At 36.8% G+C, this 20,690-nt stretch overlaps 5 protein-coding genes across 5 annotated transcripts in view; 3 read left to right on the top strand and 2 right to left on the bottom strand.

Annotated features, from left to right (window-relative positions):
* The window catches only part of LOC145223632 (uncharacterized), a 6,440-nt gene extending 2,730 nt beyond the window's left edge, over positions 1-3,710 (bottom strand). Inside the window, exons 1-4 of the mRNA XM_080090033.1 lie at positions 3,706-3,710; positions 2,982-3,116; positions 2,459-2,905; positions 2,117-2,381 (exon numbers count right to left, since the gene is read on the bottom strand). Of these exons, the coding sequence (XP_079946159.1) occupies positions 2,117-2,381; positions 2,459-2,905; positions 2,982-3,116; positions 3,706-3,710 (852 nt within the window). The remainder of the gene's footprint in view (positions 1-2,116; positions 2,382-2,458; positions 2,906-2,981; positions 3,117-3,705) is intronic.
* A 217-nt stretch (positions 3,711-3,927) lies between these two features.
* LOC145223631 (dual specificity protein kinase shkC-like) lies at positions 3,928-5,587 on the top strand. Its single transcript, XM_080090032.1, has 6 exons — positions 3,928-3,957; positions 4,041-4,124; positions 4,191-4,384; positions 4,518-4,970; positions 5,106-5,308; positions 5,433-5,587. Exons 1-6 carry the CDS (start codon positions 3,928-3,930, stop codon positions 5,585-5,587), a joined length of 1,119 nt encoding a protein of 372 aa, XP_079946158.1.
* Positions 5,588-11,375: 5,788 nt separating this feature from the next.
* Positions 11,376-13,408, bottom strand: LOC145223630 (uncharacterized). The gene is made up of 6 exons (XM_080090031.1): positions 13,397-13,408; positions 12,592-12,788; positions 12,077-12,523; positions 11,787-12,007; positions 11,569-11,724; positions 11,376-11,434 (listed from the first exon to the last, which is right to left on the bottom strand). Exons 1-6 carry the CDS (start codon positions 13,406-13,408, stop codon positions 11,376-11,378), a joined length of 1,092 nt encoding a protein of 363 aa, XP_079946157.1.
* Positions 13,409-13,645: 237 nt separating this feature from the next.
* On the top strand, positions 13,646-15,542 carry LOC145223629 (uncharacterized). Its single transcript, XM_080090030.1, has 6 exons — positions 13,646-13,682; positions 13,942-14,036; positions 14,108-14,301; positions 14,439-14,891; positions 15,039-15,241; positions 15,388-15,542. Exons 1-6 carry the CDS (start codon positions 13,646-13,648, stop codon positions 15,540-15,542), a joined length of 1,137 nt encoding a protein of 378 aa, XP_079946156.1.
* A 903-nt stretch (positions 15,543-16,445) lies between these two features.
* Positions 16,446-19,402, top strand: LOC145223628 (uncharacterized). The gene is given in 9 exon segments (XM_080090028.1): positions 16,446-16,457; positions 16,913-17,115; positions 17,460-17,894; positions 17,957-18,189; positions 18,275-18,362; positions 18,586-18,631; positions 18,665-18,689; positions 18,821-19,319; positions 19,321-19,402. Coding segments are annotated over 9 exon segments (1,623 nt in total).
* Positions 19,403-20,690: the final 1,288 nt, after the last annotated feature.

The following is a 20,690-nucleotide window of genomic DNA, read 5'->3' as shown; positions in this document are numbered from 1 at the left end:
TGCTGTGTTCAAGCACAAACTTAAAAAGCTTGATGAAAATCGAAATGACCTGAGAGCAAAAAACAAACAAACAGCGAAACCCTTTTATTCCATCGTTTTAATAACCACTTATTATTTTAATAACCACTGCTTTTGTATAGTTTTTTTTGCTCTCTCGTTTCCACACTTTTTCTCACCATTGTTCCATATCGTTACTCTTTGACGTCCCTACTGGCAATCTGAGCCGTTTTCTTCAGTTGCTATTGTAATGATGATGACAGATGTGGCCTGTCATATGTGTATATATGTGCAAGTTTTTATCAGCTTTTTGGTAGTATTCTTATGTAGCCTACTTGATCTTTGCGTCATGAATTCAAAGACTTAGTTTCGCTCATTTAACTATTAACAGAGTCAGTTTGTTAATAGCTTGTTTTTACCGCTATAGCACGCTTAAATAAACAACTGAGAATTAAAAAAGCATTTTGATTTTTGCCTGTTAAATCCATTCCGCAGCAAACAAAACCGTATTTGTGAGAAAAACTATTCTAAGTAATCTATAGGTCGTGTAATTCAATATGCAAACGTCAGTATATAACGTCGAGAATTGTGTTCTCTCAGGAATGCAAAATCACTGTTCCAGTTATTGTACAGATGAGTATGAAGTTTATTCTACAGTATTAACTTTCGCACCCTGTACGTATTGACAATAAGCAAGCTTCCTGTATATTGCCGGTGATAGTTAATTTGGGTGATTTAGGGAATGTTTTAAGTAAGGTATTGCGTTTCGTGACATAAAGGCATTCTCTTGCATATAGTTATAGACGTCATGCATAAAGATTTCACAGAAATGTTAGTTTTTTCAAATGTGATTAACAATGTATAGTAGTAAAGTGGTTTCCATGTCATTTCTGTTTTATGTGAACTTAAAAACATCGGGTGCAAAGCCTTTAAATTAAAATTATTGATCAGATACGTAAATATATGTCCACTTCCAGCTAAATAAAATCATTAGGCTGGCCTCGCCTTGGCACAAGGATAAACAAGTTAGTCGAACGATCATACTAACTTATTTATAACCACATTTGATACGCAAAACACACGCGACCACCCTTTGTCTCATGATCAGTGAAGCGTATGGTAGGTCTATGTTGTAGTTTGCTGTAAAAGTTACACCTGAAGTATTAAATTTTTTTCAAGATGGCGGTCTAAGCGACTGGCACGTCTTTTTTGTCACAGATCGTTTTTTCTGTTTTCGTTAGGGTCGGCCGAAGTAGTTTTTAATCCGTAGGTTCCCCACCCCTGTTTGATTGCATCAAAATTTTGTTTGGTGTTCCGCAAAATTATTTTCATGCATAAAGTGTTTCGTGGCTCAAAAAAGTTTGAAAAACATTGCTATAGATTACTCAGAATAGTTTTTCTCTCAAATACGGTTTTGTTTGCTGCGGAATGGATTTAACAGGCAAAAATCAAAATGCTTTTTTAATTCTCAGTTGTTTATTTAAGCGTGCTATAGCGGTAAAAACAAGCTATTAACAAACTGACTCTGTGAATGGTTAAATGAGCGAAACTAAGGCTTTGAATTCATGACGCAAAGATCAAGTAGGCTACATAAGAATACTACCAAAAAGCTGACAAAAACTTGCACACATATACACATATGACACGTCAAAGAGTAACGATATGGAACAATGGTGATAAAAAGTGTGGAAACGAGAGGGCAAAAAAAAACTATACAAAAGCAGTGGTTATTAAAATAATAAGTGGTTATTAAAACGATGGAATAAAAGGGTTTCGCTGTTTTTTTTTTTTTTTTGCTCTCAGGTCATTTCGATTTTCATCAAGCTTTTTAAGTTTGTGCTTGAACACAGCAACCAGGGACATTTTTATACCTGCACACTACTCAATATGCTTTGTAATATATTGCAATTTTTAGTTCTTTGCTAATTCTCTATAGATTGATTAATATAAAGCACTGTTTACGAGCCAATACGCAGAATGCAGCTGGATTTGCGCAGTGGGTACAAATCTAACGTTTTCAAGGCCAAAATAATTTTCTGGGGCGTTTACTGTATTTTAAAGTATATTTATGTGTCATTTCACCTGTTCGTTTACATCTAGGCAAATGATTGGAACAAACCTGTGACAAAAGTTGCGAGTCATTTCGAAGTGCAAAGGCAACATGGCACACCATTAGATCACCGATAGGAGAGAATTTTTCCATGATGTGCCTCAGACCGTCGTAGATAGTTTTCAATTCTGACATCAAAGTGGATCCGACATTATCAAGTTCCATGGTTGGTTTTTTTCCACATTGTTTTAAAGTAAACAAGACTGGATCGGCAACATCGTACTCCGAAAATGGTGTGATCCTGGTAATGACCTCGTAAACAACCATTGCAAGGCTGCAACGTTAAGATTACAACAAAACTATAACAAAATATTTCACACAGCAACATTACACAAATACGAGTTCCAATACCTGTACATGTCGCCAAGCACATTTAAGTTTTCAACTTCGGGAGGTGCATAACGTAATAATGACTGCCTAGTCGCTGGAACTTCGGATGTGCTTGTGTCAAGACCAGTAGATCGAATGATCTGTGCCGCCCCAAAGTCGGTTAATTTAAGAACACATTCTGAAGTGATGATTATGTTTTCTGGTTTGACATCTCCATGTCGAAGGGCATGTCCTGGCTCATAGTTGTGCAAATACTTTAAAGCTAAGGAAAGTTTGTAAGCAATTTTCAACCGAATCGGCCAAGGTATTTCCTGTTTGGGATTTTGGTGCAAATAGGATTTTAGATTTTCCCCCTGCACGTACTCCACGATGATTGCCACGTTGCACATTTTCCAAATCGCGTATCCAAGAACTTTTACAATATGTTTGTAGTTGATTCGGGCCAAGGAGTTTACTTCTGTCAGAAACCTGAATTACAAAACACATATAGGTCGCCAAATTAGGAAAAACAGGTCATGCAAACAAGACTTTAATGTCAGCTTACCCACTAGTTTTAGATTGTAACTCATCGCCGCTAAAGGTCAGGCTGTAGCACTTTGCAGCCACAACATCGTTGTTGTACTTGCACCTTCGCACAGAAGCATAACCTCCTTTACCTAAAAAGTCATCTGCATTCCGACTGGTAAACAATGCATCGGCTGAAATCTTAGGTACTCTTTGCGAGACTTCCGGTAAATCAGCCTAAAACCACCCCAAAACATAAGTATTCAAAAAATTACCCTGAAATAGCTTTAGATTGAGACAAAGCTTCTTTATTTTCATTGTTTTTATGTCAAATTTTAATCGAAATGAAGTGAAGTACAATAATTTTTTGAACACAAGTATTTCCAATAATATTATACAGTTATGTGCATGTACACACAACGAAATTAAGAATTTTTTACTTACAATGTACGGTTTTCTTTAATTTAAAAAGCGGAAAAAAGTGACTGCACGTCTAAAAATTTTGCGTAAACTTACATCACTTTGTATTACTTGCACATTAATTTATCGTTTCCGATTCAGCAATCTTTTATCAAATCTTTTATCTTTCGCTTGGTGCACAGTTGACGCTTGAAAAATAGTCAAATGGAAAACAACAACTTTGTACAAATATTTCTTCAATCTTTTGAAGCGGCTGGGCTAAATTAAACATTTGAAAAATAAATGCAAATTGTTAAGTCAAAACAATACACAACTGTAGCTACATAATTATACGCAATTATTACCCCATTTATCAATTTAAATGAAGTTTTCTTGTCGGCAGGTAATAAATCAACGATAGCCTACACACAGCGGCCACTAATTCGTAACCCTAGAAACTAAAACTAAGTTCCGCACCTGTAGGGTTTTAAACACACAAGAGTTAAAAGCCAAGTTACAAACCTTATTTTCCAGTCATGTTGTGTAATAGAATAAAATTTATACAAAGACAATTTTATCTTGTAAATATGAAAGACTCGGCAGAAATAGAGTTACCTGTAACAAAGTTTATATTTCTAGTGCACTGTATCAAACTTACGCAATAGTTACAATCTCACATCGGTTTCACGTTACTTTGCAGACAAAAGGCCAGACAAAGCGTCACGAAATTGCGACAGTGAAAATGGCGTCAGCGCAAACCCAAGTGGAAATGAAAAAGTGCTTGGTGAGAATAATTTACTCTATCTAAAATCCAATATAGTGCAAACAGATAAGTTTTGTTGCTTTACAGATGAGAGAGTTGCCTCATGAATTGTCGGAGTTGCCAGCTAACGATTTAAAAACCAGTTTTAGCGAAGTGGATTACATTGGGTCTGGAAGTTTTGGTGCTGTGCGTCGCTGTTATCACGACAGGTTGGGAGAAGTTGCTGTTAAGTGTACTGAACTGACTGGCACCCCCGAAGATATGATTTGTAGCTGGAAGTCGTAAGTGAACACTTTATTGTAGATTCTATACTCACCAAAATTATATCAAAAATCCAACATGAAAACATTGCACTAAAATGTAAAACACAACTACGGTTTATTCTATTTCCGGACAGTTTATGTTTCCGCAAAGGTTTAAGACCGAAGCACATGTATTAGCAAGGATAAACCACCCAAACATCGTGGAGGTATGTGCTGTTACTACATGGAACAGCAACGTTGGACTTATTCTTGAGTACGTCGGTGGAAAAACCTTGGCAAATTTGATGAAAGACAAACAAATTCAATTTTCAAGAAGCACTGGCTTGAAGTTGATACACCAACTGTCTGCAGCTATTAGCTACTTGCACACCTTCGACTCCCAAAAGAAATTTACTCACGGTGATATTAAAGCAAGTAATATTTTAATCACACCACAATTTGTCTTGAAGCTTGCTGACTTTGGTGCCGCCAATGTTAGAGCAGCAACTGGATGCCAGTCGTCAAGCTTGACGCTGGATATATCCACAGTTCACACTCTTCTGTACTCTGCGCCTGAAATTCTAAATGGGGACGGATATAATGACCACGCAAGGGATGTGTACAGGTGAGCTATATTTTTACAAAACACACAGCAGTTTTTTAGTGTGCTTACAAACACATGAAACTGTTTTAAAAAGCTGTATTTTCAAAGCGAGCAAATGATTACAAAAAATGAACAGCCGTTTTTAATATATTGCAGTTTTGCCGTGGTGACATATGAAATTGTAACGGAAAGGTTAGCAAGTGATGATTTTCTTGGAATGAACAGTTTGGCATTAATCAGTGCGATTAAAGATGAACAACGACCAGATGCGGGGCGTTTTGATGCAAACGATCCGATGAAATCAATAGTTGTATCCTGCTGGTCGCAGAGTCCGAGCAATCGTCCCAAGATTAAAAACGGTATTTCCCAAAGAATCTAGTGTTTGTCATTAAATTATAGTTAGGCTTAAGATTTCCATTCAAACTCCAAGTGTACACGTTTTATTTTCTTGTAGTCATCATTAATGTGTTCTGTCTTTTACAGTGGAAGAAGAAGTTCGACGCATCATTAACGATGAATTTGCTGACGAAACGGAAACCAATGAGGCAGCCACGTTTGAGATTCCTGAACCCAGTCATGCCTCGAATCGTGTAGGATTGGATCAGTTTTTTCGCCCTTTCGAAATAATTAAAAGTTGATTTTCATGTATATATTGTTGGTTCTGCTTTAAAAGCGTAGACAAACAACAGTAAATCGTTTTACCAAAAATTGCTTTGTATGACTATTTGTGATGAAATAGGCATCTTCATGTATTGACACCGAGCGTTCATTGACAATATTTGTGGTGCCACCGCCTAATATAGTTTAATTCAAACGTGATATACATGCTGTGGTATTCCAACTGTATATACTCGCGTAAGCCAGTAAACCTGACGAGTACAGCAATGGTTTTTAACCGGGGATCCGCGACACTGTCTTAATTCGCGCACAAGGAATTGATAAATTGCGATTTGAAACGAACGAGTGGTTTTAAAAATTTTGGCGTTTTAATATAGCATAAAACCTGTTTGAAAAAGTTCTTCTTAAGCGACAAACCAAAATGCATTGTGACATTTGAATCCCGTTGTGATGCAACAGAGGTAAAATGTCAAATGGTCAACAGGCACAAAGCAAAAACAATCTCAGTCGTTTATTCAAGCGTGCTATTGCGGTAAAAACATTCTATTCACAAACTGACTCTGTGAATGGCAAAAAGGGCGATCTTTGAATTCAACTAAGTCTTTAAATTCAGTACGCAAAGATCAAGTACATACGATTACTACTGAAAAGCTGCTAAAAGTTTGCACACATATACATATATAACAAACCACAGCAGTCGTCATCATCACAATAGCAAGTGCAGAAAACGGTACAGTTTGCCAGTAGGGACGTCAAACAGTAACGATACGAAACAATGAGAAAGTGTTGAAACGAAAGGGAAAAAACTATATACAAATGCCAATGTTGGCATACCTGGTTATTAACACGGTGAAATAACAGGATTCGCTGTGTTTTAATTTTAGTTCATTTTGCTTTTCATCAGGCTTTAAAGTTCGTGCTTGTTTGATTCCCTTATTTGGGTTACATATCTAACGTTTTTAGGGCCAAATTAGTTTGCCACGGCATTTACTACATTTGGTAAAGAGTGAAAAGACATACGCACACATTTGAAGGAATATTCATGCGTCATTTCACCTATTAACGTTTACACCTACCAAGGCAATGATTGGAACAAACCTATTTCTGTGACAAAAGTTGCGGATATTTTGAAGTGCAAAGACAACCTGGTATCATTACATGTGAGAGAATTTCGAAGAATTGATACCAGTTACATATAGCCAATCGGAAAAATGCTTTAAAGAGCCAGGGGCATTTCGATTATCTCTGTAGGGACTACCATACCATATGTATTGATTTTGTCTATTTGAGCAGTGAAGGAAGTGCCTTGATTACCATCTATAAAACCTCTCAACCGATTTCCTTCACCACAAGTATGATATATCGTACTTCCTGGTTTCAAATCCGGTCGCCAGTGGTTTTGTATAACGGCGCTTTTGCGACGGAAGACCCCTTATACTCCCTGGGAACTTAAGGGATTCCATACCTTATTCAGGGGAATGCAATTATTTTTTGAAATTTATTTTTTTAACTATTTTACACACTGTTCTTTACCCAAATTAAAACTGTAATGTTTAGATGTACTTACCATAAAATCGTGGTATACGACGTATGGGAGCTAGTGAATTATGACTCATGTCAATAAAATTATTCCGATGGGGCACTATTAAACAAAGAAAAGTTTGTTATAGTCGAATTACTTTCAAAAAACACCGCTGAAAACGTTTTAAAACATATTTTTTTCTACTGGCGTTACTAAAAATATATATTTTTTAAAACAACTTTTATAATTGCCAAATAGAGAGATACTGCTGTTAGTGCTAATAATTAAAATATTTAAAAGCATCAAAGATTGTAAACTTGAAGCAAATATTTAGGCGTTTCAAGTGTGCTTTATTTTGAAAATTTTGGTTACCTAATTCTTTGGTTTTTGGTTTGGGACAATCTTGGAACGGGGCGTTAAACCTCGACAGTTAAACTTTTTCATCATTTCTTTCAAAACTGATATCGGTAAGATGCTCAAATAGACATAATAGGAATTTTTTTTTTTGTGATTTTAATTAGGCCTAAAACGTTATTCCACACGTTAGTCAGAATTTCCTGAAGTTTGATAACAGTCAAAAACAGCAGTTCGGATTAGCACAATGTAATGTCACACAAAGAATTACATCATCTTTTGTGAAGGAAGTAGCCATCTTGTTGCATTCATGTCTAAAATACTTAAAAAAGCACGAAAACCACTTATATTGCACAATAAAACATTTCACTTAGTAATGATTTATTTCAACACTAACTTAATAACGTATATCCAGTACACCTACACTAATACACATCACAGTCAATCTACGCATATTTATAGGTTATTACACACTGGAATACATGCGTCCTATTAATCTACCAATCATATCTGCAAAAATCGTTATACAGATGCCTAAAATAAAAATTATCGTCATTTTTCCATTGCCTGCAATGCATTTTTGGGGCTTACTTTTCAGCCGCCATTACGCTTCAATGTGCTTCAACCGTGACGGCCAGTAGCGCAATTCAGGGTTTATAGAGATCAGTGATCGCAAAGGTTAAATATGGTATTTTTGACTTGATATATGATTTTGAATTGTGAAATACTTGAAGAGTGAGTAAAACAAACACATCCTTTAAATTTTACAAGATACTTATTTATTTTTTCATTTGCTGATTACGCCGCGGGCCACAGAAAATTGCCTGGCGGGCCACATGTGGCCCGAGGCCACGTGTTGGAGACCCCTGTACTAAAGTGTAAAACACAATGCTCTATTTTACTCCGGACTATCTATGTTTCTGTTTCGTAATGTTAAAGATTCAAGGCCGAAGCACATGTATGAGCAAGGCTAAACCATGACAAAATTGTGGAGGTACGCGCTGTTACTAAATGGAACAGCAACTTTGGACTTTAATGAACACCACACACTATGGTTTGTTCTTATGTCTTTTTATGCACTTGTAGTAGTTAATGTTTTTAAAAGTCTCTTGCTTTATTTTCACGGGTGTTTTTCTATTGATTTTCCGCAATCTTTGCTTATATGTGACTTGTTTTCACTTAAGATTTACCGTTGTTATTACTCACACTTTTGTCTATATTTACCTTTATATTTGTTTGTATTTGCATTTTACTTTTTGTAATGACACGTTTTTATGTACCGCTACATTTGCGTGCCTAATCAAATGCTGTCTCGCACCAATGATTTGGACGTCGACGTGTCGCGCTTGCACATTGCAATTGGCCATCAAGATTACGTGACTTTGGGACTGCCATTTTTGTGTCAAATTTGAGGCAGTTCTGAGCCTGGTCCTCGTGGTATACGGAGCGTTCGCATTGTAGTTAAAAACGGAGGTCGCTAACTTAGGAGGTCGCTAACGTTCTTGCTACTTTATATTCTTTTACAATTGTTTTATATTCCCTGTTCGGTGTGACCATCTCAAATCCAAAGTTTACCTGACTCTGTTTTGAGCCATCCACAACGTAACACGATACAGTAACTAACACCTACAGTGTGTAATCAGTCACCAAAATAATAGGACAAACTACTTATCATACTCACATACTATGCTTAGCCGTAGGAAATTTGGCAACATGAAACTCGAAAAAAAAATATTCCTTTAAACATAATTGCTAAATTTATTATCCGAACCAAAGTGAAAATAAGATGTGTGCTGATTTTAACTTAGGCCTACCATTTTAACTGTTACATGGGTAAATTTTTTGACAATATCCGAATTTATGACGTAAAATAATGCTTTTCGGCTGGGTTTTAGTGCTTTTTGATGAGGTAATTTACTATGCCACGTAACAAGTTCTCATCTAAGCAGTTATATGTTTGTGTCAAGCCTGTGAACGATAGTTATAAGTGATGTACTTCGGTCTCGAATCTTTTGGTTAGCTTGTACACGTTACGTCAAAACGTGGTAAGCCATTTTTTGTTTATGAGAGTGGAAAAAACTCATTATGCGTTACAGCCTACAAAACGTCAATGAACTTATGACTAACGTCGTATACGACATCAAAATAACTATATTATTTTAAGTATTATACCAGTAAACCCTTGCGACAAACCCGCAGGCAATTCATAATTCCATTTGATATCATGAAGTGATTCGAGACTAGGGTGGATTTATTTAACAAATATCACTATAATTACAATTTTTAAAAGACACAAGACAGTGTGTTTTAGCTTCCCGAGCACCAACATACAAAGACAAAACTTTGTTGTAGTTTGAAGGCTGTAGAATCGAGTTGGATAAAACAAAAAGTCATGGTAACCAGAACAGGCGGAAATTTAAACGATGATGTACATACACCACAGTATAGATAAACCTGTGTCCAGTTCAAATCTACTTTCACTGTTAGTTTTTGTTCAACGAAGTAAGTTGATACTTTAATTGGGCCTATCAATTTGGTGATATTCAATTTTTTCTTGGCCCCGATGTTTTCGCGTATACACAGTCTAAGTACCTAGTAGGAGGACCTACACAACAGCAAATAGACATGACCTCAAAACCGTTTTGCGACTGCTTCGATTTCTGTAGCATTTCCTTGAGATTAAATTTGTACAAACTGGTGATACACCGAAGTTTATCGGCCGAGTATGCCATTTTCTTTGTTTCGGTTTCGGCCAGAACTTTTATCGGCCTGAAAATGTAATTGTATGAAATTAGTGCCTCAACTTACAATATCACCATAATGAAACATCATACATTAAGTAATTGCTGCATCTAAAAATTACGAGCCGAGTTATCTGCTAAATATTAAAACTTTGGTAAAGGTTACGCATTGTGAAAATATTTTGGAGTGCCTTAAAACCAGTTCACTTGCATCAGCTACACAAGGTTCAGTTAAAAACATCGATCAAAAAGGGATTTTTCGGCCTTATTTCGGCCTTATTCAGCCGAAGTTATTTGGCCTTGTGGTCGAGTATTCGATTTCGTCCCGAACCGTTGAGGCGGGTTCGGTGCATCACCAGTACAAAGCAACTACACTAGCACAATATATAAAATGCTGGTTCCTTAAAATACATAAAAATGCAATATAAAAGCAACCTATGAAAACTCTGTGAATCGTTTAGAAGGGCACAACTATATTTTTAAATACATGGCATACGTATTAAGTACAAGGCACTATTACGATTATAAATCTGTTATAAACTTATAGAGAAGGTTCAAACTTATTGTAGACGATAGGTCGTCAAGTATCAAAAATCACTAGCTGTATACTATAATAGCACGAGAAGAAATCGAAATGGTAACGTCGTATGATAACAAAACGGAAATACGATGAGACAAGAAATGGAAACAGAAAGACAAAAGCTGTTTTAACAAACGCAAACCTTGTCATCACCGATTCGCGAAAATAGTTTAATAACGGAGTTTTCGCTGTTTCAAATATATGCGGGTAAATGTATGCACCACTAAGAGGGGTAAATTACAGTGTATGACACTACCAACAGTAAAAATGCGTTGATGATTCCTATATATTTCGTGTGTGTCGGTTGCACCTGTGATACTGTTCAAATCCAATTTATTCTACTGCGTCGGTGACGTTGCGACCTGCTTGACATTTTCCATGCTATACCCATCGATTTACTTGATCGAGAGAATAACAAATTGTATTTTCGGATGTCTAATATTGGTGCCTTTGCGACATACAAGCTTTTGTATTCATCGAGAAGTCGATCATTAACCCCGTGCCTTTTGTAAGAGATCAAGTTATTTTTTTTAATTTTTAAAGAGATTTTACAAATTACTTTTTACCAACTAAAAAAGGAAAAGACTTTGAATGCTTTCATATACTTACCATCAGGTATTGATGTTAACCGTATTGGCGTAGAAGGTAATGTTATTCACGGTGTGGGTAACTGTTAAAAATGGAAAAAAATCTGTTATAGCCACTACAGAAATGCATTTTTTACATCTTTTGCAACAATTTAGACGAATCACTTAGTTTACAAAGCACCCTATAAAATATTTAATTCAGGGGTTCTTCGATTACCTGCTTCAATTGGGGGTGTGGCACATTCTAGGAACGGAGCGTTGAACTGCGACATTTCAACGTTTTGGTTGTTTATTTCATCATTAATCTCAAAAAGGTCACCGTTGGCTCCGCTCTCAGGATTGTTTTTGAAACTTGTTTCCAAATAATCAACAACTGAAACCACAACCACAATTATGATTTTGACAGTTGATTGTTTTAGTCTTCGAGTTAGTTACCTTTCGAAGCACTCCAACGGTTTTCTGGATTATTATCCCAGCATTTTTCCATGATATGTTTCAGACTGTTGTAGATAGGTTGTGATTCTAACACTAAACTGACTATATCAAGTCCTTTCAGGGGCTTTTTTCCGCTTTGTTTTAAATGCAACAAAATAGAAAAACTATACTCCGAAAATGGCGTGGTTCTTGTAATGATCTCAAAAACCACGATGGCAAAACTGCAACGTCAAGATGTAACACAATTTTATGATAAATTAAACAAGTTGCACACAGCAGCGTTACCATACCTGTACATGTCGCCTAGTACATTTAGGTTTTCAACTTCCGGGGGAGCATACAATAATGTTGACTGGCCAGTGGTGGGAACTTCGGATGTGCTTGCGTCAAGACCAGTGGCTCGAATGATCTGTGCCGCCCCAAAATCGGTCAATTTTAGCACACATTTTTTGGTGATGATTATGTTCTCTGGTTTCACATCTCCATGACGAAGCGCATGTCCTGGTTCATAATTGTGCAAATACTGCAAAGCTAAAGAAAGTTGGAAAGCAATCTTTAACCGAAACGGCCAAGGTATTTCCATATTCGGGTTATGGTGCAAATAGGATTTTAGACTTCTTCCCTGCACATACTCCATGACAATTGCCACGTTGTACGTTTTCCAAATGGCATATCCATGTACTTTCACAATATGTTTGTGGTTTATTCGGGCCAAGGCGTTTACTTCTGTCAGAAACCTGAATTACGGAACACATTCGTTGATTACGACAAACAGGTCATTTACATGTAGAGAATGGCACCTTACCCATTAGTTTTGGATTGTAATTCATCGCCGCTAAATGTTAGGCTGTAGCACTTTGCAGCTACAACATCGTTGTTGTACTTACACCTTCGCACACAAGCATAACCACCTTTACCGAGAAAATCATTTGAATTCCGACTGGTAACTAACTCATCAGCTGAAATCTTGGGTACTCTTTGCGAGACTCCCGGCAAATCAGCCTAAATCAATTTTACAACATGAACAGCCATTCAATTACAACATGCAACACATAGTAGATACAGTCCTCTGGACCAGTGTTTCTCAAAGTATTAATCGCGACCCTAACCTGGGTAACCTGAAAATTGTTTTGGCACGCCTATTTCTGTTAGAAATAGAACTGTATATCTATGAGCCGAAAACATTCATAAAATTAGATTTTAAAATACTTGGGTCCCATTGAAAAACGTTCGAGAATCTGTACTCGAGATTAGCAAGATTTTTTTTGGTACAGTTGTTCTCAAAATTTTGTATGTTGTGTCATAACGATCCCCACACGATTTTCTCAAGCAATTTGCGGTCCACGCTAAATATATTTATGAAACAATGTATAGCCTACTCCGGTTGGAAAAGCGTTGAATTAATTAGTACTATCGTTTTTGGTGTCGAATCCTAACCGGCAAACATCTTTACTATACAACATCTTATTTATAAGCACAGTTATGTCAACAGTTAAAAGCTTGCATAGGTAACATATTAAGTATCTTTTCTTATTTGTTTAATTCATTTCGGTTGCCATACACACATTTCACACAAAAAAATAAAAAATAGGCGAAGTTTGTAAACTTACACCAGTTTGCATAGCTTTTACATCAATTTGGCGTTACAGTCCAACAAACTTTGATCATTCAATTCGAGCAGAGTTGAAACTGAAGTTAAAAAACATTCAAAAGAAAAACAACAATCTTTGTACAAATAAGGCCTGCAAAAATCAAACTTTTGTATCTTAGATTTAATTAAACATTTAAAAATATAGATTTATATAACTCATTACCAAGTCGTTCACGTACCGTAGGTACAGAAATATTCACACTGCAATATGAAACAGTTTAATTTAAGATTTGCCAGTTCTACAGGTAACAAGTCAACGTTACATACGTGACCACTAAAGCGTAGCCCTCGAAACACAAGTTCCACACCTGTAGGGTTTTAAACACACAAGAATTTAAATCCTCATTTTACAATTATGCCCAGTGATACAATAATATTGATACAAACGCAATTTCAATTTTTAAACATACAAGACTCGGCAAAAATACAGTTACTTGTAACGAAGTTTTTATTTCCAATGTACTGTATCGCACTTCAATAGTTGCAAAAACACTTCGGCTTCAGGTTACGCAGTAGACAAAGGCCAGACCAAGCGTCACAAAAATGCGACAGTGAAAATGGCGTCAGCGCAAACCCAAGTGGAAATGGAAAAGTGCTTGGTGAGAATAATTTACTCTAGCCTATTTAAAATCCAATATAATGCAAACAGATAAATTTTGTTGATTTACAGATGAGCGAGTTGCCTCATGAATTGCCGGACTTGGTGGCAAACGATTTAAAAACCAGTTTTAACGAAGTTGATTACATTGGGTCTGGAAGTTTTGGTGCTGTGCGTCGCTGTTATCACGACAGGTTGGGAGAAGTTGCTGTTAAGTGTACTGAACTGACTGGCACCCCCGAAGATATGATTTTCTGCCGGAATTCGTAAGTAAAACTTTATTGCAGATTTTATACTTACCAAAATTATGTCAAAAATCCAACATAAATGTACTAAAATGTAAAACACAACAACGGTTTATTTTATTCCGGACTGTTTATGTTTCTGTTTCGTATTGTTAAAGGTTTAAGACCGAAGCACATGTATTAGCAAGGATAAACCACAACAACATCGTGGAGGTATGGGCTGTTACTACACGGAACAGCAACGTTGGACTTATTCTTGAGTACGTCGGTGGAAAAACTTTGACAAATTTGATCGAAGACAAACAAATTCAATTTTCAAAAAGTATTAGCTTGAAGTTGATACATCAACTATCAGAAGCTATTAGCTACTTGCACACATTCGATTCCCAAAAGAAATTTACTCACGGTGATATAAAAGCAAGTAATATTTTAATCACACCACAATTTGTCTTGAAGCTTGCTGACTTTGGTGCCGCCAATGTTAGAGCAGCGTCTGGATGCCAGTCGTCAAGCTTGACGCTGGATATATCTACAGTTCACACTCTTCTGTACTCTGCGCCTGAAATTCTGAATGGGGAAGGATATGATGACCAGGCAAGGGATGTATACAGGTGAGCTGATACTAAACTGCAAATAGTTTTTCAAACCAAACAGTTTTTGCCACTACCAACAAAACATAACAGTTTAAAGAACCTGCCTTATCGAAATCAATAATTAATATGTTACAAAATCTGTATGCTTCTTTAAATCTTTTGTAGTTTTGCCGTCGTAGCATATGAAATTGTAACGGAAAGGTTAGCAAGTGATGACTTTCTTGGAATGGACAATTTGGCAATAATTCGCGCTATCAAAGATGGACGACGACCAGATGTGTCTCATATTAATGATGATGATCTGATGAAACCATTGGTTGTATCCTGTTGGTCGCAAAATTCAAGCAATCGTCCAAAGATTATTAAGGGTGTATGTTTCCCAATAATCTGGTATTTGTTATTCAATCACAGTAGACGTATCGTTTCAAACACCATATATATGTGAGCTTTTACTTCAAGATTTTTTTTAGTGAGAAATTTAAGTTAATATGAAATATTGTATTCTCTTTCACAGTTAAGGAAGAAGTTCAACGCATCATTTTGCAAGAATCAGATGACAAAATGGAAATCAATGAGGCAGCCACATTTGAGGTTCCTGAACCCAGTCAGGCTTCTAATCGCGTAGGATTGGATAAGTTTTTCCGCCCTTACAAGCGGATCTTAGTTTGACTTTTATGTGCGTTGTTGGTTTCACGTTGAAAGCGTTAACGACCAACAACGACAAATAGCAACCTTCGTTGCAAATTGTTTTTGTTTTGTATAATTATTTGTAATAAAATATGCATCCTTGTGTATCAAAACGGAGATTCCCTTGGAAATATGTAAGGTGCCACCGCGCAGTATAGTTTAATTAAAACGTGGTAAACGTGCCGTAAAGCGTTTGAACATCATACACTTGTATAATCTCGTAACTATCCTGCAAAGTTGAGCATTGTATTTCAAAGTTGCGTCATGGCACAAAGCCGGATTACCGGGAAATTGTTTTGATCTATTGTTGTTGCAAAAAAAGAAGCGAGGCTTTTGTCTATTTCTATAGAAACATTTCAACAAAATCATTTCTTTTAAGAAAACGTACCGTTGAAAACATTAAAAAAATATATAAGCTTCAGAATGTTCTTGATCTTATACGTGAACAACGAAATTGGATATTACACAATTTACTTTCAACCGTGAAAAAGTCATGGATGAATAAACACCGTGAGTCTCATTTAATCAACGAATAATGGCGCCATGTTTCAAAAGCTGGGGAACGTTATTCTCGTCCCGCTGGGGAAAAGGGGGTAAAAAGAGAGGGGAAAGAGAGAAGGGGGGAAAAACGAGACCTGGATGGCGCGCATTACCCATTTGGGCAAAAAGTGTTTACGTTTGGGACATAAATGATTCAAATACTCGAAAAAATAAAGTACTTTTAAAAGATTATCTTATATTAGCTAAGTTTGGGCCACCTGTATTAATTTTGAAATATTGCATTTTTTGGTAGTGGAAAGTGGAATATAGACAACAGTGTTTCAGTTAATTGTTTTTTAATATTTAGAAATTTGCTTTTCCACTGGTATATTTTGCAAGAATACCATGGAAATGGAAGTAAGTCACACTATTATTTCAATACGTTTGAAGTCTCAGTTTAAGTAAGGGCCTTTTGGAATAAAAGCAAACATTAGCCACCTATAGCCTACAGTGTTTTACGTCACGTTCAAAATGTCGGCCAACAAAAAAGGTCTATTCTCCTATTTAGATGGGAGCAACCTGTTGTGTCAAATATACGGCACTTCCTGTGTTGGTTTTATATAACTTCTAATGTTACTATATTGTCTAAATCAGGGGTCGGCAACCGTTTTTGTACTGTGGACGATTTTTTAAACTCAAATTTTATCGCGGACGGCCTTCAAAAAAACTACAAATGTTCAGCAATGAAAATGCCTTAATAGGGCAAAATGTTTTAAAGCATTTTACCTGAAAAGTATACGGCCCGGTAGCGAACTCCTCGGCCCGACGGTTACGGACCACTGGTCTAAATCATAACTTTTGTGTTGCTACAGGAGAGTATAACCGGCATTTCATAAAGAGCAAAACTTTTTGAAGCAAGTGACTTTGTGACCACTTGCAACCAAGACTATTTGATCGGAAAAGGAAAATACGGTGTGATTCGCAAACGCCTAACCAAAGGATCCAATCAAGTTGTGACTGCGAAATGTTACAGCATATGTTTTGGAGGAGACGATCTCGAGTCCAATTTAAATGAGTATTTAAACATAATTTTGTTGCTATAGTTCTTAGTGCGCTCGAAATTGGGGCCTGAGCCCGAGAGTAAAATCTCGAAACTCAGCTCTAATCCGTTGATTTTTAAACCAGGGTTGGGCCTGAAAGTTGATAAAACTAAGTGTCGTCAGGCCCGAAAAAGCCCATTATAGCTATATGTAAAATTAAAGTCCGAACCTGAACAAAAAAAAGCCTGAGCCGATTATAACTGTAGGGATTATTGTACTAAGTTGATTTTTATTCATCTTCAGGTAATCGTGTATTGCTATTGGATCTCAATTTTTTAATGCTTCATGTACACCTGTTTATAACGTATTGTTTTTGTAGCTTTCTGACCGAGATAAACTCGATGGTTCGTGTCAAACATAAAAACATAGTTGAAGTGTTTGCCTGGACAACATGGGGAACCAATGTGGCCATTATAATGGAATACGTAGATGGAAAGACTCTAAAACAATGCTTGCGCGACGATGAAATGTCTTGGGATAATCGCATGAGGGTGGTTTACCAGCTCGCTTTGGCTTTGAAGTATTTGCACAGCTACCAACCAGGACATGGAATTCGTCATGGAGATGTCAAACCAGACAACATAATTGTTACCCGAGAGTTAGTAGTAAAACTAGCTGATTTTGGTACTGCCAATATTATTCATGCAACTGGTCTTAGTACAAGCACATCTGAAGTTCCTTCCAACAGTCAATGCACGATATTGTATGCAGCTCCAGAAACGGAAAACATCACTGTACTTGGTGATATGTACAGGTAAGTTATGAGGTTCTTACATGTAATGTATAAAAATTAATACCTGTTTATTTCAAACACAGCTTTGTCATTGTTGTTTATGAGATCATCACAGATAACCCCATTCGCAGATAATGACGTTCCCCAGGAAATTTTGTTTGTTTTAAAACTAAACGGAAAAGACCTCAAAAAGAACTTGATGTAGTCAAACAACAATTGTCAACAAAAGAGCAGAAATGTATATTTGGCATTTTGCATCAAATCATGAAATCATGTTGGCATTTGGATTCAAACAACCGCTGGACAGCTAAAACGGGTTAGTAACTTGGTAGCACGTGTGGGAATCTGTCAAGTTTCGTTAGCAAATTAACGCTAAGATGTTGTTGTTTTTTTGTTGGCAGTGGTCGATTATGTGGAAAAAAGATGTATGGATATTATGGACCTCAATACCAATCAAGATCCAGACAAAGAACAAAACCAACCAAGAGAGTGCGTACCTTGTTCTGGCCCGCAAAACGTATTTTTAAATCAAAACTGACAAAAAACTTTGAACCGTCGATAATAGTGAAGTTAAAGTCACCACTTAGCAACCTAGACGTGACGTAACGACAACCCGCAGGTTTCCGCTGTTGTGATTGGCTAAAAATACCCTGTTGTTCGAATTCGGAAACATTTTGGAAATATGCGTACCGTATCAGTCCAATGGATAAAGCATGGCAGAACTATCATCTTTCATAGCTCCATTTGAAGAGTGCTCTGTTCACAACGCAATCCAACAACACCAATCCAAGCTCTCTGTCAACAACGACAATCCAGGTTTATATTTCTCTTACCTTTTAAGCGGAAAGTTATAAATGTCCGTGTTTGTTAGCCAAAGGTATCTCATCAACACATCCACCAGAAACAAAATCTACTCATACGAAATAGATTTTTTACTAATTTTTTAGTAGTTCGAGTGTCCGAGCACTGCTTTGGATTCTTGGCGATGACAAGCAAATCAAACCACTTTCCATCCGGCAATCGCATGCTTTATTCTCTTGACGGAAGCTTCGAGAAGGGATTTTTATGGCACACGACAGTCAATCCGACAACTGATACAAATATAACGGGTGTTACAGAGAAAATTGATTTAAAAGGAAATCGTGTACCAAGCGATTGGTTTGAAACAAATCGTGCGATTTTTCGAACCTTTACTGGATTATTCAATATTCAACAAATTCCAGTTCCGGTGATGAATGTTAATTTAGGTTCCCCTAAATCTGTAATATTTACACTTCGAAACGATAACTTGCCGATAAACAACGACTATGCAGGTTTTGACGAGGTTGGAAATGTTTCCATTGAAACTGGTGTGTTAAAGCGTGGCCTGAACTTCCACTATATTTCAGGGTTGGCTATTGACAAAACAGCTAGATTGACGCTTTTGCAATTCGCCCTTGCGTAAGCTAAAATTCGGTGAATGAAAGGTACGTTATGTATCGTACAGCACAAATGATGAACAGTGGAGAAGATTTACCCTATGTTTTTAAGCATACAGAAAATAGACATGACATTGAAATAGTTTTACTGCTGCTTCGTTAATCACATTTAAATAACTAGCCCTTTGCGGAATTTTTATAAACTCAAGCCGTCTATAACTTTCTGCTAGAGGTTGCCTTTACTTCACGAAACAGATTTCCAACTCAATACTTTACTACGGTTCGTCTTAAATTGAAAAACATCCCCTAAATCACCAAAATTATCTATCACTGGCATAATATACAGGAAGTTTGTTTATTTTCAATACGTACAGGGTGAGAAAGTCAACAGTGTGGAATAAACTACGCACTCATATGTATAATAACTGCAACAGTGATTTCGCATTCCTGAGAGGATACAATTCACAACGTTACATACTGACGTTTATTTTACGCATGGATTACTCAAAATAGATTCTCACAAACACGGTTTTCATATTCGTCCATGTGTTTCCAGGCTGAATTAATTCAACGTGCAAAAAGCAAATTCTCAGTCGTTTATTAAAGAGTGTTATACCGGCAAAAAGAATCCATTAACAAACTGAATCCGTAAATAGTTAAAAAGAGCGCCACTAAGTCTTTGAATTTATAACGCAAAGATCAAGTACATACGATTACTACTGAAAAGTTGCAAAAAAACTTGCAAACACATACAAATATGACAGACCACAGCTGTAGTCATCATAGGTTGTATTACAATAGCAAAGGAAGAAAACGGTTCAGTTTGTCAGGAGGGACGTCATACAGAAACGATACGGAACAATGATGAGATAAGGTGTGGAAACGAAGGGGCAAAAATTAGACAAATGCAAATTTTGGAGCAAGTAGTTATTAAAACGATGAAATAACATGATTCGCTATCTTTTTTACTCTCAGGTTATTTTTAACGCATGTTGTTTTGAATAAAACTGGCTTTATGTTTGCATATCTAATAGCTATGTTTTAACTATTTTTAGCGTCCTGTCCAGATGGGTTTCACTTTTCAAGCGAAAATTCCTGCTTTAAATACGCGACAGAAGACATGTTTCGATACGACAGCGCCAAGCGGTATTGCGAAGACGAAGTGGGTGGACGCCTAGCAGTATTAGACACCAGCATTAAGCTTAAAACCGCCATCAAATTTTTTAATACGGTTTTTACGGAGGAAGAGAAACAGGGTGGTGTTCCAACAGCCTGGGTGGACGGAAGGTGGATTCCGGACACCAAACACGTCCGTTACGAGAGTGGAATCATCAACAGACGGCCACATTGGATGACGCCGACACGCAATGATATTACGGGCAAACTGTTCCGTTGGCCC

The sequence above is a fragment of the Phallusia mammillata genome, chromosome 4 (genome assembly GCF_965637545.1).
Source record: "Phallusia mammillata chromosome 4, kaPhaMamm4.hap1.1, whole genome shotgun sequence".
NCBI classification, from domain to species: Eukaryota; Metazoa; Chordata; class Ascidiacea; order Phlebobranchia; family Ascidiidae; genus Phallusia; species Phallusia mammillata.
Note: the sequence above shows the minus strand (reverse complement) of the source record. Positions and strands in the feature narration are given on the sequence as shown.